The 17,362-nt window shown below is 41.2% G+C and overlaps 2 protein-coding genes across 2 annotated transcripts; one reads left to right on the forward strand and one right to left on the reverse strand.

The window, feature by feature from the left end:
• Positions 1-425: 425 nt before the first annotated feature.
• Positions 426-8,764, reverse strand: LOC306930982 (uncharacterized protein). Its single transcript, XM_079512131.1, has 5 exons — positions 8,513-8,764; positions 6,885-7,056; positions 6,079-6,137; positions 5,553-5,607; positions 426-2,833 (listed from the first exon to the last, which is right to left on the reverse strand). The coding sequence occupies exons 1-5, from the start codon at positions 8,639-8,641 to the stop codon at positions 1,512-1,514; spliced, it is 1,737 nt and encodes a 578-aa protein (XP_079368257.1). The 5' UTR covers positions 8,642-8,764; the 3' UTR covers positions 426-1,511.
• Positions 8,765-9,192: 428 nt separating this feature from the next.
• On the forward strand, positions 9,193-16,808 carry LOC306931115 (uncharacterized protein). The gene is made up of 5 exons (XM_079512320.1): positions 9,193-9,384; positions 11,468-11,615; positions 12,859-12,932; positions 13,587-13,641; positions 14,020-16,808. The coding sequence occupies exons 1-5, from the start codon at positions 9,268-9,270 to the stop codon at positions 15,339-15,341; spliced, it is 1,716 nt and encodes a 571-aa protein (XP_079368446.1). The 5' UTR covers positions 9,193-9,267; the 3' UTR covers positions 15,342-16,808.
• The last annotated feature ends 554 nt before the right edge of the window (positions 16,809-17,362 follow it).

A 17,362-nucleotide genomic window follows, 5' to 3' on the forward strand; every position in this document is an offset into this window, starting at 1 on the left:
TGTACAAACGTGTCGCTTTGCGGCAGAGTTCGAAGCTTGAAGATCTGCTAAGTTTGAGTGACGCTGTAGTAAGATCAAGTAGGGCATTAATGTACGTGAAAACAAAATAAATTCTATATGGAGATAAGGTCTCTCACTACACATATTATATTGTATATTATATACACACAATTATTTGTTTGTGAAAGCGGTTTTGCTTGACATTTTATGTCTTTGTTTGGTGTTAAGAGGTCTGATATGGAGATCATTGGACTGCTCTGTGCAAATTTAACATTAGTTTTAGGAGGGAGTTTAAATGTAACAATTTTCTAAAACGTTAAAAAAAAATAGATCTACAGCTCATGTTAGGACACTAGTTATATATGGTCCGAGACGGTCTGCACAATGAAAAACTATTTTGTTGATACAAATGCCCTTCAAATGTGTACATCTGCAAAAATATATTTAATGCAACCCAGTTTGGTGAGCATTTTGATTGCAAAACACATCCTGACATACTGTCATCCTGAGGTGTACCCCACTGTACAAAGGCAAGCAGCAAATACTTTCAGCACTACTCCTACTCCAAGTACTACTCTTAAACTATAATTTTTTTGTGTTTTAAAGACGAGCTGAAATGGTATTTTGCAAGTATGTATTCTCCAGCATTGTGTTGTACATCCTAGTCAAACAAGGGCTGTAGTACTCGTCTCAGCCCATGGTAGCAGTGAACCACATGAAGCTTAATGGCAACATCCACACGTCTTTTACCCAGCTATAGGGGTGGGCGATATGGAAAAATATAATATCACAATATATTTTCAAGCAGTATCACAATACATGATATTATCACATTATTTTTAGGTTTTTTGTTCAAGTTACTTAACAGTAGAACCACCTACAAGGTAACTAAAAGAAAAAGGAGTAACGGAAAATTTAGACCAACATACTGTTTTGTAGAACTGTCGTTCTACAAAAGTATAAATGAAAGTATAGAACTGCAAATCAGTTCTATACTGTGCATTCACTGTATCACAATATACGATATCTCTTTAAAAGCATATCGTGATACGATATAATTATCACCATATCACCCACCCCTACCCAACTATAAGCACTTAACCTGGGCATGGCCAGCACAACCCTCCTGGATCCACAAAGTAAAAGGAATGTTAAACAAGGAAGTTAATGACGGCATTGCTTATTTCGTGCCTAAAATGTTTTCAGGAACATATTTTACTCTTTAGTTAAAAAAAAAAGAGCCATTTTCTTTACATTGTTGTTACAAAGCAAAAAACAAAAACAAACAAAAAATATATACTGTACATATACTGTATTTGCAATGTCCCCAATATGTCTGCAGATAATGCTCTTAAAAGGGAGAAAAATATCTTTCATTTCAGCTCGTCTTTAAATGTCAAACAAGATCATAGATTTCACACCGGCAAACACCATATGGATCAAAATGCCATCACTATTTGTGGTTTTAACGTGCCAATAGAAATAAATTATAAATATTTTTTTGGGGAGAATTATTCTCTGCTTTTTTTACTCCTGGGCTTTTTATGCCACTTGGGGTCATGTGCAGGAGGAGAAATGCTGCTGCTAGTGTTGTCTGGGGACTCTCCCACAGTCACCGCCACCACGTCCGTTGTTGTGCGTCTGCGGTGACCCAGACTCTGCTCGTGGGCTTTCAGGAAAGTCAGTAGGCGGAAGTGTTTGCCACACTCCTTGCAGCTGTACGGCATCTCTCCCGTGTGGATGGTCTTGTGTCTCATGAAGCTGGTGGATGTGTTGAAGGTCTTATCGCAGGTGGTGCATTTGTATGGCTTCTCGCCCGTGTGGGTGTACTTGTGGTCTCTTAGGGTCTCTTTCATCCTGTAACTCTTCCCACAGATGTCACAGCTGAATGGCTTCTCTCCCGTGTGCGACCTCTTGTGATTTTTGTACTGCGAGGCAATGAGGAACTTCTTCCCGCAGGTGCTGCACGTGAATAAACTGCGTTTGGCCGGCAGCTCTTCGGGCGGGAGTTCATGCGAGTGCTTGCTGATCATGTGGTTCTTCAGGCCGCGGTAGCTTTTGCCGCAGATGGAGCAGAGCTGCTTCTCGTCCGTGTGGATGGCGTGATGTGCCTTCAGGTTCGCCGCCTGCGTGAAGCCTTTCCCGCAGACCGTGCACTGATACGGCTTCACCTCCTTGTGCACTTGTTTGTGTCGCGTCAGGTGGCATGCGTGGTAGAAGCTCTTGCCGCACACGTCGCACACGTAGGTCTTTTCGAAGTGGGTGAGCCTGTGCGTCTTGAGGAGGCTGACACAGGAGTAGCTCTTGCCGCAGACGTCACAGTGGCAGGGCTTCTCTCCGGTGTGCCGCGACTTGACGTGCACGTTGAGGTGAGCCCTGTGGCTGAAGCCCTTGCCGCAGTACTCACAGTTGAACGGCAGAATGCCGTGGACTTTCAACTCGTGCTCCCGGAGGTTGGGGACGCTGGTGAAGAGCTCACCGCAGGTTTTACACTCGGGGTGTGCCTTCCTCAGATGCTCATCGAGTCGCTCATCGCTGGGGAAGATCATGGTGCACCTCGTGCACTGATGCTGGAACTCCATTTCCTGTCTGAGGGACGAGTCCTTCCTTCTCTTGCCTCCGCCGGGCATTTTCTTGACTTTCTTCTTCTTGCGCTGTGCAGCAGCACTGCCGGTGTTCTCGTCCGAGGAGGGGGGGGACGAGGGCGGGGACGTGGGCCGGGCATAACCGTGGTCCGTGCACTCGGGTGGTGTGGGAGGGGGCGTGGAGGCCTCATCGTTGTCGTCGTTGCTTCCCGAGGCTTCGTCTACAGAGTCAGAGGGTTTTTTCTTCCCTAGAAGGACGAGAGGAAAAGCAGCAGTGACTACAACAGATCTACAAAAGGGTAGGAATATACATATGTATTGTAGCTTAACACAGCCGACGCGAATCGCGTATCAATACGTTATCAATTAATCAAACGTTGGGTGCGAACCACGTATCCATACGTTTTAATCACTTTTTTATAGCATACTTTCATTCATCTTTTTACCCACCCGGACAATGAAGAACCATCCCCCTATCATTGCTGCTTAGTCCCGCTCACGTGATCAGAAAAAAAAAAAGAAGGTCGGGCCGCTTTACGTGTAGAAGCCTGTGTAAAATGGACGCGCCCATGCCGATCTAGTCGGTGTGTGAAAAGAATCAAATTTCACCTAACCTCGCCTCACCAGGCTTTCCTCCACCTATTGGCTTTCACACAACACTATACTACTCGATTCCCCCCTCCCCTCCTGTTTCTCCTGCAGGAGGAGGGCCTTGCGAGATGGGGGCTCTGTCCTGGCTCTGTCTCTCGGAAAAAAACATGATGAACTGCCTAAACACATATGCACCGGATCCGATCGGCATTGCATTGCATAGCGTCTGCAACACACATGGACAGATGCATGTTTCCTTCTTCATACTGTAGCGACCAAACGATCCCCGAGCCTACAATACTACGAACTAACAAACGAACTACAGTATCGAGAGGGGCCGCCATGACAACAGACAGTCTACCGTTGGGGGATCACGTATCGCCATGCAGAGCCGTCATAATCGGAGATCGCTCGGACGTGTGATTGTAACGCTTTTTTATTCATTATAATTGTAGTGATAAGACCGCAATGAACGCATCGGGGACGTAATCGACCCGGGTGTAATGTATAACAAACTTTTCCGCGTCCTAAACCGTGGTGTTGTGATCCGTTGTCGTCGACATCACAGCCGGGTGAATCTTTTTTTTTTTCTCCATCGCCCCCAACCTGCATGCCCAGGCATGTTCTCTTGTTAGTAAATATACTTCACTAGCTTGAAAAACAAAATCAGCTGATGATGACAACGCGTCTCACCGTTATACTATAGTTCTGAACCGAACGGTGGAATGGGACTTTTTATAGCCGTACGATCAAGACTTTTGCTGCCCAATGTGCCCATGAACCCCCCCCCCCCCCCCCCCAATGTTTTGCGATCAAGACAATGAGGCAATCATCATCATCATCTAAAGAAAGCAGAGTTATGAAGGTTTATAGTCAGACATTGACAGGCAGATATAACAATAAACACAATAAATATGCTATACATCCTATACACCGAATGAAAGCCCTGAATGTGTACTTTTACGAGGAAAAGAGTAAACATTGATCCCATGTACAGTTTGTCATAAATTGGTTACATTGCACATTGCGCCCACCAGATATAACTGCAGAGAAGACATGGACCCGAACTCAATATTCACAAAATAAGGCCTATAGCGACATATAAATACTATATACCGTATGAAACAGAAGACTCTCTGCTTTCATAAGAAAAAAACTTCTACTGTAGTAATAATAAAAATCACACCCATGTGAAGTGAGTGGTGCAACTCTGTCCCATATTCTGTTCTCTGCTTATTCAATACAGCTCGCTATATACGGACTGAGGCAGAAAGTCATGTAAACCTTTTATTTACAGTTTGGTCTGTAAACTTCTACTGTAATAATACAAATCACGCGGTGCAACTGTAGAGAACAGTTGCACCGCTCACTTCACAGGGGTGTGATTTTTATTATTACAGTAGAAGTTTACAGACCAAACTGTAAATAAAAGGTTTACATGACTTTCTGCCTCAGTCCGTATATAGCGAGCTGTATTGAATAAGCAGAGAACAGAATATGGGACAGAGTTGCACCACTCACTTCACATGGGTGTGATTTTTATTATTACTACAGTAGAAGTTTTTTTCTTATGAAAGCAGAGAGTCTTCTGTTTCATACGGTATATAGTATTTATATGTCGCTATAGGCCTTATTTTGTGAATATTGAGGAGTTCACGTCCATGTCTTCTCTGAAGTTATCTGGTGGGCACAAGCTGCATTCAATAACCAATTACTGTCTAACTGTACATGGGATCAATGTTTACTCTTTTCCTCGTAAAAGTACACATTCAGGGCTTTCATTCGGTGTATAGGATGTATAGGATATTTATTGGGTTCAATTGTATATCTGCCTGTCAATGTCTCTGACTTTAAACCATCCATAACTCTGCTCGCTGTTCAAGATAACCACTTCCAGGCAAATGCAGGTGTTGCAAAAAGGTCAATATCTCCAGAATGGAACATGGTAAAATCAAAATGTATTTTTTTAATTGAAGTGGACAAGTTCAGCTTTCTTTTGATGTATGCGTGTGATTCTCGCTATAAGAGAACATTTTGCTGTGGGCCCCCGAACAAGGCCTTTGTGCAATGTTAAACGGTAGCAACATCCAAATAGGCCTGCCGAGATCTTGTAGCAATCAAAGTGTTAAGTGCGTAAGTTTTCAGTATAGACCAACACAATCTCCCAACATCAGAATAAGGTTTAAAATCTGCAACGTTTACCGTTTACCATAAGAGCAGATAAATAATATTTGCAGTAATGCATAGCATTCATTTGCTATGATAAAATAATAAGTAAGTAAGTAAATGGGCTATTTTTTCTCCTTTTTTTCCATCCTCTGGTAGGTCCCAGGCCTCACGTTGACAACCCATGGGCTATGTCAGGATTTCTCTTACCAGTGTCCCGATTCTTGGCCGGTACCAGTGGAGTCTTCTTATTAGCCACTGGATTCTACAAGACACAAACGGGGAAATCAAACGTAAACTTTTGGATGCAAATTTGCATCAAATTGTTTAAGGGGTTAATGCTGCTGAGGTGGCGCATACAGGCACTATTGCCTGTTCAGCACACACTAAGGAAGCATAAGAAGTTCTTTGTTGCCTTCTAGTGGTCATTTGTAAAATAAAGAAATAAAGAAATACACCCATGTAACAAACCAAAGTCTTTGCTTCTCCACATTCTCCACATAAGTAAGATTTGACAACTTTGATATATTAGTTGTGCCAATATAAAAATACAGACCAGCTTATTGGTTGCCGATATATAAAAAAAGATTACATTTGAATCACAATTTAGCAGTCAATTAGTGGCTAATTAGGTATGTCGCATTTTGATGTTGCACAAAAGAATAGACTTTTTTTTAATGAAAAATGTAAGATTTCCGGAAAACTTGTGAAAGTTGTACTGAAAAGTTGTACTGACCCCACAAATCAAGATCAATGTCTGGGCCTCCGGTTGGTTTGCTCCACGGCTGTCCTTTCCTGAAACAAGCATGCACGCACACGCACACGCACCCACACACACACAGTCAGTCCTGTTGTCACTGTACTGCACTGTTAAAATAAGTACTGTTACCAAATCCATTTGAAACACTCTAAAGTAACTGAGAGGGTACCTCACTTTAAGAAGGTATATAGGAATCGTTAAAGGTAAACGTTAAGGAATCGGACCGCCAAGAGTGAATCATTAACAAATTGTCTGCTGCTGATGTATGTTAATTAAAACCCATATATTGTCTGCTGCTGACGTATGTTAATTAAAACCCATCTATTGTCTGCTGCTGACGTATGTTAATTAAAACCCATCTATTGTCTGCTGCTGACGTGTATATATATGTTTTATCGCTTTATATGGATATGACACGGTTTCGCTAATAATCAACTTTTAGCCCTGAGCCGGTTGCTAGGCAATGCCTTGCTCACCTCCACCCGCACGAAACATGCACGCGCATCCATTAAGTACTGATTTAATGACAATATTCTCTCACTGTTTTCTCTGAACCTACGGCGCTGTCCGCGGTGTTGATCAGATATCCGAGGTTCAGGTCCGATTTTTCACGGCATCACGATTAAAATATTAACGTTTCTGGAGAGAGATAGACATTGTGTGCTAAATTAATGCCAATAAGTAGTAATCTGCCCAAATCCGGCCGGTACAAGCCAACTACCACTAGTTGCCACATGGTTCATGAACATATATGATTCACATAAAAGCATTCAGATTCTGACCTTGTAGTGCCTGTACTGCATTCAAGTCTTCTCCTGTCTGAGAGGACTTATTTGATTTTTTGATCGAAGATGGATCGTGTTGTAGTTTTGCTGTGTTTACCAGCTCAACAATCCTTAGTATCTTGTCGATGGCCTCCACACACAACTCATCCACCAGTGCATCCAGCTCTTCCTGAAACAATAAAACAAAGTACATCATTCCAGAGAAGTCTCACAATCAGTGGTGAAAACTAAGTCCATTTACTCAAGTAGTGTAATTAACTACAATTTTGAGCTATTTTTTAATTTACTTGAGCATTTCCAATACTTCAGATTTAGATCAACATGAAACAAACATTAAGTGAAATTCTGACACTGACGAAGGCCTGCATGTCGAAACGCGTTTGTCTGGTCTGACTGCTGCTGCGGATCCTCTACATTATTAAATAAGACTCTTACTACAACTGAGACTGCGGATTATATTCTCTTTCTTCAAACATTAAGTGGCACATTATGTATTATTATAGGTTAAGTTAGCCAACAGAAGAGTTTGGCTTAAAGTGATGAATATATTAATGCATTACAATTTACTAATCATAAAAGGACAATTAATGTAGGCCCTATGGTACTTTTACATTTGGTACTGTGTGTACATTTAGATGCCAAGTGAATACAGGACCTTTAATACAACAGCTTGAGTAGAAATACACGTTCCAGCACTAATTTACTGGTGTAAAAAGTTACTAAAAGAATACTCATGTACTGTACTGTACATTTTTACTTTACTGGACTCACGCAATATCCAGTACTTTTACTTCTACTCCACTAGATACAAATATTGTACTTTTACTCCACTGCAATTATATGAACACTTTAGTTACTAGTTACCAAAAAAGAACACTAAACATTTCAGCCGTATATATTTCAGCCAATTGAAAATAACAGATCTGCAAGCTCACATTGTGAGAATGTGAGCGTGTAGTTTTAATTTATTTAGAACTTGTGAAATGGAACATAATGCACAGTACTTTTTGATGCCAATACTTTTGTAATTTTACTAAATTACATTTTAATATGGGACGTCTATCTACATTGCAGTATTGATACTTTTATAAGTAAAACATCTGAGTACTTATTCCATCAGCACTGATCAAAACTCAGTAGCAACTTTCATCAATTAGATAGTCATCTGAATACTTTAGTTTGCTGGGGGGAAAAGAACCGCTTGTACAGTGCAGTGCTAAGAGGATTAAAACCCCAAGAAAGCATAATTGGCTTGTATATATTGGGGAGGTCCTCCATATTCAATTCAGAACTTCTAACAGTATGGACCAGAGCTACATGCCATGGCGGTTGTTATAACCATCTGTAAACAGACTGGCTTATACACTTTTTATTTAATTCAGTGGTTCTCTCAAAGCCGGGTCCAGTCCAGGGACCCCCGGGGTTCCAAATTGGACATAGCTGTTGCCTGTAAAACTCTGACCGGGAACCAAATGGACGAACAGAGTTATTCTTTGTTCTTGAAATTAAAACAAAGTTAATGAGAACAACTGAATTCATTCAACTTCTTCAATAAAAAAAGAGAAACTTCATCTACAGCTGTTAGCCCGGGTGGAGTTAGCATCATACCGTAATAATAACCTTACCTCACTTCCTTGCGCCTGTTTGTTTAAAGTGCACTTCTCGGCCGCGGTTATGATTTCTGTCACCACCGACTTGGCCAGGTTGTTCACCACAGATGTCAGTTCATTCTTGAAAGACATAATGTCCAGCATGTTGAAGGTTTTGATGAGAGATGTATACTTATATTGACAAGAAGCCCTGCGCTCGCTCGCTGTTAGCTTAGCTGCGTCATTCACATTACAACTTTACAGTTCCTTCCTTCCGCCGGAAATGAATTGATTCTGTTTCCGCCTTCAAAATAAATGTGAGATTTGACTCCAGCACTTGAGGTCAAATATTACTCAACTACAAAGTGAAATTTACTCTGTCAAACACAGACACAGTGGAGATGATAGCTGAATTACGTAGTTTAGCCTCTCTTACATTATTTGAGAATTTGGCCAATGTTTGGCCACACACACGCACACGCACACACACACACACACACACACACACACACACACGCGCGCACACGCACACGCACACGCACACGCACACACACACACACACACACACACACACACACACACACACACACACACACACACACACACACACACACACACACACACACACACACACACACAGTGTTATGGTGTTTTACAAGTTTTTTATTTTGAATACAGTAGCCGGAAGTCACGCTTTTCCCTATGCTAGCCAGCTATGGTGTGTGAGTTGTTGTTAGCCTAGCATAGCTACAGTGGTGATCATCATCATCACCATAAATATACTTGTCAATATGCCTGACACAATCTGTTTAAAAGATGAAGATACAATTATATCCATTGTGAACAACCTGGCGAAGTCCATTGTCATAGAAATTACTGAGAAGTGCACTTTAAAACAAGGACATGAGGTAATGTTATTGTGGTCAACTTCTGCTGCATTGTGAAGTAACTTTATTTATTATTTTACTATTCATTTAAATGGTTAAACTAAACGTACACGTAACAATCTCTTGTATACGTTGGATTTACAACTCAAAGGGGCTTTATTGCCAAAGCAAGTGTGTGACATCAAAACAAGAAACTAAAGTAAAACGTATGCTGAAGAAATGTGTAAACAAAGCTGTAAACATACTGTAACTTTGCAGTCAGTATTGCCCTACAGCCTACAAAGCCTAAATGCTGCAGCCACGCAAAGAATCAAACAGTTAGGTCATTGTTTATCCCCAACAATCGTGATTGGCTGATTTGAATTTTTTTTGTCTACCTAAAAATGTACTGCTCTTATATTAGCCTATGTATAACATTTTAACTAAGTAGAAATACCATGCATCTATGGCAGTGGTTCTCACTTCTCAGCATATCAGATGTATACTTACTTGGGGCCCCTTCATGGGGGTCAAGCACCCCCATGAATGTGAAAAGATTTTGCGCCAAGCTAGGTTGCCAACTTTGTGTTAGGTCAAATACCAGTGGTTCTCAAAGTGGGGTCCAGGGACCCTCATGGTTCCCTGAGTTTGATTGATTGAAGTATTTATTAACTAATTTGCAGAATTACAGTACATTTCAAGCACAACTCAATACAAAAAACTGTTAACTGAGTGGACGACCAATACAGCACTATACTGTTTACAAGAGTAGACAACCTTGTTCAATTCATCATAACATTTAGAGACAAATATACACTTCTATATAGCGGAAAAAACAGGAAATCATCATCATAAAGGAGGTATATACAGTGAGAGAAAAAAGGGGTGGGTGGGGGATTCAGATTTTACGGGGGCCAGTTTCGAATTGCAGCCATCCATAGGTGCCCTTTGAGAGCGGTTTTGAAGGAGTCAAGGGATTCGCATGTCTTAATGACCATTGGTGGGGCGTTCCACATTTTGGTGGCATAGGAGCGAAATGAATTCAGTCCCTTGTTTGTGCCAAAGGGGGTGAGTGGGTGTCAAATGCCCCCTTACTTACAGGGTTGTAAGTTATTGGGGTCCTTGAAAAAAAAAAAAAAAAAAGAGAACCACTGTTGTATGTGGAGAGATAATAACTGGCGTAAAGAAGGAAAACGATATGCACATCCCAGTTTCCGAATACGGTGCTGGACCCAAAAAGTGACTAAATGAAGAAAAAAGTGGAATGTCCGCACACAATATAATTCTGCTCCGGGCTTTCTCAAGTTCTCTCAAGAACTTGAGAAAGCGGAGGGGCGAAACGTTGTATTTAGGTTGAAATAAAAAGGACGGGGAGCAGAATTATATTGTGTGCGGACATTCAATTTTTTTCTTCATTGAGATAATAACGGCTGGCCCCATCTGTGAGCTTGAGTAGATAAGTGGCAAGAGATGACCAGTGTCTAGCTGGTGTCCCTAGTTTGGACATTTCAAAACTTAAAAAACATTAAAAAATTCAAAATCCACATTTTCTTCCCCCAGAAATAGGGCAGCTCTATAAGCTCAACAATGTTTTCAAAACATACATGAGCTTGTAGATTGGCTATGTTTTATGCTTTGAAGGCTTATGTGGTTGAAGGTTATTATAGTCATGCTTATAGATGGCTGCTCTACATTCTGTCAATTATACCTGTAATTGTTATTCAGCTGTTCCTCATTTTGCTGGGAACGCCCTCCAGGATCCCTGGGGGTCCCCCGACTAACCACTGATCTACTGTAGATTCCTGTTTCTGATCCATTGCTAATTTGTAATCATGCATCTTATGTATTGTATATTGGACTTCGTATATTTGATCTGTCTGTGCCTTCCCTTCTTGTTATGATTTGTTCTATGTTCCTTATTTCTCCTCTGCGACTCTGTCATCTCTTCCCTATTCTAACTGCAAAGTTAAGAGCCTTCACAAAAATATTTCAACTTTTTACTGTTTTTAAAGTTGCGATTTTGAAAAAAATTGACTAATTGGTGAAAGTGGCTAGTGATTTAGACTTCTCTACAAACAGTTTGTTGTCTTGCATCCTTTGAATGTACTTTTGTTTATTGTTTCAGGAAGAGCTGGATACGCTGGTGGATGGTTTGTGTGTGGAGGCCATCGACAAGATACTGAGGATTGTTGAGCTGCTGACCACAACAAAACATGATCCACCTCCAGTCAAATTAAATAAGTCCTCTCAGACGGAAGAAGACTTGAGCGCAGGTCAGGATGAATGTTTGTTTACAGTACAGTGGCTATGCATGAACCTTGTTGACCTTGTCCAAAACAGTTACTTTTCAGGAAGTGGAAGAAAGAAAATACCTTTGTTCCAATGGATCCAGCACAGTTATTTAGTCAATAGCTTAGTTGTTAATGCATTTGTTAAATATTTATAAAACTCAGACACACTCAAAGGACAACTTTTTCTTCTTATTTAGTTTTTTCCAAACAAGGTTTATGTATTTGGTTGTTAGATTGTAAAAGTAAAAATTTACAGCAATTTCTTTATTATTATATAGTCCTACTAAACCCCAGGAAATTACATCTGGCCACAAAAGATCACAGGATCTATTGAATGTGAAGGCGGGGCGGATGTGACAACTGGATACTAGGGGGTTGCCAGACTGTGTCGTAGGATCAATAAGTCAGTTTGTGAAATATCGTGAAAATTGCTAAAACAAAATAAAGCAGTGAATGAAAAAGTATAAAATAAAAATAAATTAACACTCATCTTTTACTTTATCTAATAACAACCTAAAACATGAATCTTGGTTAAAAAAACTCAAGGTCACCAGACACTGCACGCCTCCGTCAGGACATCAGTGATAATCAAGCAAAATAATCACGGAGAACTACCGACTGAGCCTTTGGGTTGGCAGAGCATGCCCATACTAGCTCGAAACAATCATACTGATCCTAACTGATAACTGCGGTCTTGTCCATTGATACCAGTCGAAACGGGTGATTTTGGGCATATGTCATTACAGGGTGAATATTCTTCCATAAATTTCAAAGGTCTCACGCTTGTCTGCAATAGGGCTTGCAAACCTCGCACCTTTGGTATGCAAATGCAGGGGGTGCGCCATTTTGGTTGTGATGAGTCACTACTATATCTGGCCAACAGATAGGCATACAGTGGTGGAAAAAGTACTCAATTGTTTTACTTAAGTAAAAGTACCAATACTGCAATTTAGAACTACTCTGTTACAAGTAAAAGTATGGAATTGAAAATGTACTTAAGTAAAAGTACCAAAGTATCGGCATCAAAATTCAAAATGTACTTAAAGTACTAAAAGTAAAAGTACTCATATTGCAGAATGTCCCACTTCACAAGTTCAAGTCTATTGAAAATAGCAGATCTACTAGCTTTGACTTAACCAAATACAATTACACATTTCGTGTGACACTGTCATACGACGAACTATAGATATAAGTGTTCTTAGCTGTGTCCGTGTATGTGTTTCAGGAGAAGAAACCAGTGCATCCGAGACAAGTGTTCCACACCAACCAGCGGCCAAGACTATTATCGTGATCTATAGGGTGAGTGCTGCTAATAATCCGGCAGGCTGCAGCCGACAGGCTTCTTTGTTTAAAGTGGGAAATTTGGTATATAGTCTTTTTTTATTGTCCTAAAATATTGTCTATATACATACATTCATCAATCCACTTGCTGACCGGCTGTGGGCATTGGGCAATTTTTTCTGTCATTAACATCCTATGGCAGGCAAAATTGTCAAAAATGTCAAACTTTCCTTATGCTTTAAGTGACATGTCAAACTAGTGTGTGATGAGGTCAGCACATTTTGGGCAAGTGGCTATGGCTGTTTTTAGCCCAAGGAGTGTATTTTGTGCAAAACTAATGCTTGGAATAGATTCAGAATCATGAAAAACCCCTAGTTTGACATGACACATGCTACTTAAAGCAAAAGGAAAGTTTGACATTTTGCTTGCCATAGGATGTTAATGGTAGGGTCACAAGAAATCCCTATAAAAAAATTGCCCAATACCCACAGCCGGTCAGCAAGTGGATTCATGAATATTATATAGACAATATTTTAGGCCAATAAAAACTGCCGGACTATAATATCTTTCTGAAAGCATGTATAAGCATTTGAAATAAAGTTATTGCTTGCTTCACCTTGAGCAGTGCACTGCCTAATGCATCTTGTTTTTCCTGTTTCCTGTTCCTTGTAGAGTGCACTGCCTAATGCCAAGAAGCCACTGGTGTCAACAGAGAACTGTGACTCTGGTGAGAATAACTGGTCATTGGGCGCTGTCAACATTCTGAGCTTTAAAGAAGTAGTAGTTCAACCAAAGACCTATTTTCTATCAATTACAGACAAAATAGAGATGCTCGAGTTAATGTGGTTAATATACAGATTTATGATGATTAATTATTATCATCATCAAACATAAAAATCAACCAGTCCGAATTTCCCAAAAGGGAATATTGAAGTCAGCCTGAATTCAATATTGGTCCAGATGATCTGAACTATTCCCAAAAGTTCAGCGATTGGTCCAGCTTTCAGCTATTGAGCTCAAATGAGGATGTGTGCCAGACTAAATATTTCATAGTGAACAATTGTGTTTGTCCCTGTGAGGCTAACTGTCCATGCTCTCCTTGCAGGAATGAACGAGCCCAATGTCTCTGTAGACGAGGACCCAGAAAACGGTCCTGATGATGTTTACTCCATGTCCCCTCCCACCCCGACTGACCGCCAAGACCACGAGTACGCCCAGCCCTCGTCCCCGGTATCTATGGACGAGAACACGGGCAGTGCTACACAGAACGGGAAAAGGAAAGGAAAGAAAATGCCCAGCAGACGCAGGAGGAAGAAGACCCGTAAGGCTCCAGAGCCCATGAACCATCCGTGCACGCGGTGCACTGCGGTGTTCCCCAGCGGAGAGAGACTCTCCGAGCATCAGAGGAAGGCACATCGAGAGTGTAAAACCTGCGGGGAGTTTTTCCCCGGCATCATAAAGCTCCGGGACCACGAGATCAAAGCACACGGTGTTCTGCCGTACAAGTGTGAATACTGTGACAGGAGCTTCACCCACAAAGGCCACTACGACGTGCATGTGAAGACGCGGCATACCGGAGAGAAGACCTGCCACTGTGACATCTGCGGCAAGGGCTACTCCTCCGTCACGTCCCTCAAAGCTCACAAGCTCACCCACTCCAACAAGACCTTCACCTGCGATGTGTGCGGCAAGAGCTTTTACCAAGCCGGCCACCTTGTGCGACACAAGCTCGCGCACGAGGGGGTGAGGCCGTATCAGTGCCCGACCTGCGGGAGAGGCTTTACGCAGGCGGAGAACATGATGAAGCATCAAGTCATCCACACGGACGAAAAGCAGCTCTGCTCCCTCTGTGGCAAAAGCTACACGACGCGAGACGGCCTTAGAAACCACATAATTGGCAAACACTCTCACGAACTTCCGCCCGAAGAGCTGCCGACCGACAAGAGTTTGATTACTTGTGAAGTCTGTGGGAAGAAGTTCCTGCACCCTTCACAGTACAAGTTACACATAAAGACACACACGGGAGACAAGCCGTTTAGCTGTGACGTCTGTGGCAAGTCTTTCAGGCAGAAACAAATGCTACGAGACCACAAGAACACCCACACGGGCGAACGACCGTACAAATGCACCGTCTGCGACAAGACCTTTAACATGTGCATGAGTTTCACGAGACACAAAAACACCCACGGCGGTGAGCAGCTGTACCTCTGCACTGTCTGTGGGAAGGGCTTCAACAGAATCACCAGCTTCACAAGACACAAGAGCATCCACTCTGGAGAGATGCCGTACAGCTGCAAGGAGTGTGGCAAAAACTTCCGTCTGCTGTCTTACCTGACTGCCCACGAGATGACTCTGGGTCACCGGAAACGTGTGACATCAGGCGTAAAAGACGAGAATGGCGGTTCGACTCGAGAAACAGACTTATAAAGAAGAGCATTGGTGATGACGATGATGAAGATGAGGTTGAAAATGGCTGATGTGCTCCTTTAAATCCTTATGCAGAGATTAAAACAATGTTGATGCTTTATTGACATAAAGTGAGGTTTTCATTGCAAAGTAACATAAGGTTCTTTTTCAAAAGAAAACGATTAAGTGATTGAATACTTTATTAGACAGCAACAGAGGGCAGTCAAGCATTTGGTCTAAAATGATAACAATCCATTTGGGTACTATGTATTCAATATCATAAAATGTAAAACACTGTACAGAGTAGGGGAAGAGAAGTGGGGGGTGGGGGTGATGTTTTGAATATCCATGTCAGTAGACTGAGGTGAATGGTCATAGATGGCTTTGGTAACACTTAAAACCTTTAAATTCACCTGGCTTAAACCTTTAAAAAAAATCACCCCCCCCCTCTCTCTGTCTCTCATTAGCAGGCAGTGCAGCACTATCTCTCTCTCTCTGTTTCTGGCACAACAGCGCCACTTTTGCCCCTACTGCTACTCATAGTCACATAGGTTAAAGTCACATAGGTTAACACGGACATTGCTGTTCCTTGGAGTGGTTGCACCACTCATAAAATATCAGATCTATTAAAAAGATATCCGATACCTGGAATAACTGGACCCGCAAACGGTGGTATGCATTAATTAAAGTTGATTTACTGGCAGAAAGTCATTAGCATACAAGTTTACAAAAATGGTTTCAAATCGTCTTTCTGCTACAGATTAAAATGGCAGCATTATATACACAATTACACAGACTAGAAAACGTGCTTATCGGAGACAAGGTCTCCACCAAGCAAGGTAGATTATTGTGGCGCTATAATAGGCCAATGTGAAAAGGGTGCCATTTCTTATGCCATCAAAGTGACATTCAAAGTCATGATTTGAGGCATATCAAAACGTATCCATCAATTGTCATGTACTGGAATGTGACCCAATGGAAAAGCTTTATTTTATTTATTTTTTAAAATTGCTTAAGCATTTGGTTTTTGTCTTATGAATATTTGCACAAGGCTTAAATTAATCCTCTAAACCTTGTGGACAACGTTAAATTGTCAGTTTTTTCCTGAATGTAAATCAAATAAAGAATAAATGTATATTTTGGAAAATGATCTGAAAAGATTGTGTGCCAGGTGAGGTAACACCCATACAAGATTTGGACGGTGACGTTAAAATGTTTCACAAAATGTTGAAAGTTTCACATAAGACGAATAAAATTAAATAAAAAAGCTCCCTCATTGCAATGGGACACGGTGTGGGCTTATAGATCGGCTATATTCAAATAGCCGATGTATAGGGTTAAAAATGGTTAAACTGTAGCAATATATAAATACTGTTACAGGTAAAAGTCAAGAATTCTAAATTTACCTGAGTAAAAGTACAAAAGTATTGGTATCAAAATGTACTTACATGTAAGTCATTAGCACGTATGTCCCAAGTTTTCAAATTTATACAAATCTTTAGAAAATACAGGATCTACAAGCTCACAATGCGTCACATTGTGAGTCTGTGGATCGGCTGTTTTCAAATGGCCGAAATGTATATACTGTAGGGCCGAAGTGGTTAATGTATGTTTTGTATAGTTTGTAAAAATAATCAAAATATACAAAGTAACTAAAGTTTTCAAATAATTAGAAAAATAGAAAAATTGTTGCCTCTGGCTCTGAGATGTAGTGATGTCTAGGTTAGAACCCGCTGCAGTGGTGTCTGGTGAGAACTTAACCAGGATGCCGGAATCTCTGACAACGATGTCTGGGTTATAATGCCAGGTATTGCTGAGGATAGATAGACCATTTGCCTGAAATTAAGTCACCCAAAAACATTTTTAAATCCTGAAATTGCCATACAGTATGGAGATCCCTGGTGTCATTAAAATTACATCATAATGGCCTGGACTCCATATTCGGGCATGGCTGATGTGGAGTGAATACTGCACAAGTATTCTTAGAGTGGTATTGGACACGGTGGGTATGCTTAACCGCATGCGTTCCCGACTTACATCGT

Source organism: Electrona antarctica, assembly GCF_951216825.1.
Source record: "Electrona antarctica genome assembly, chromosome: 10".
Taxonomy (NCBI): domain Eukaryota; kingdom Metazoa; phylum Chordata; class Actinopteri; order Myctophiformes; family Myctophidae; genus Electrona; species Electrona antarctica.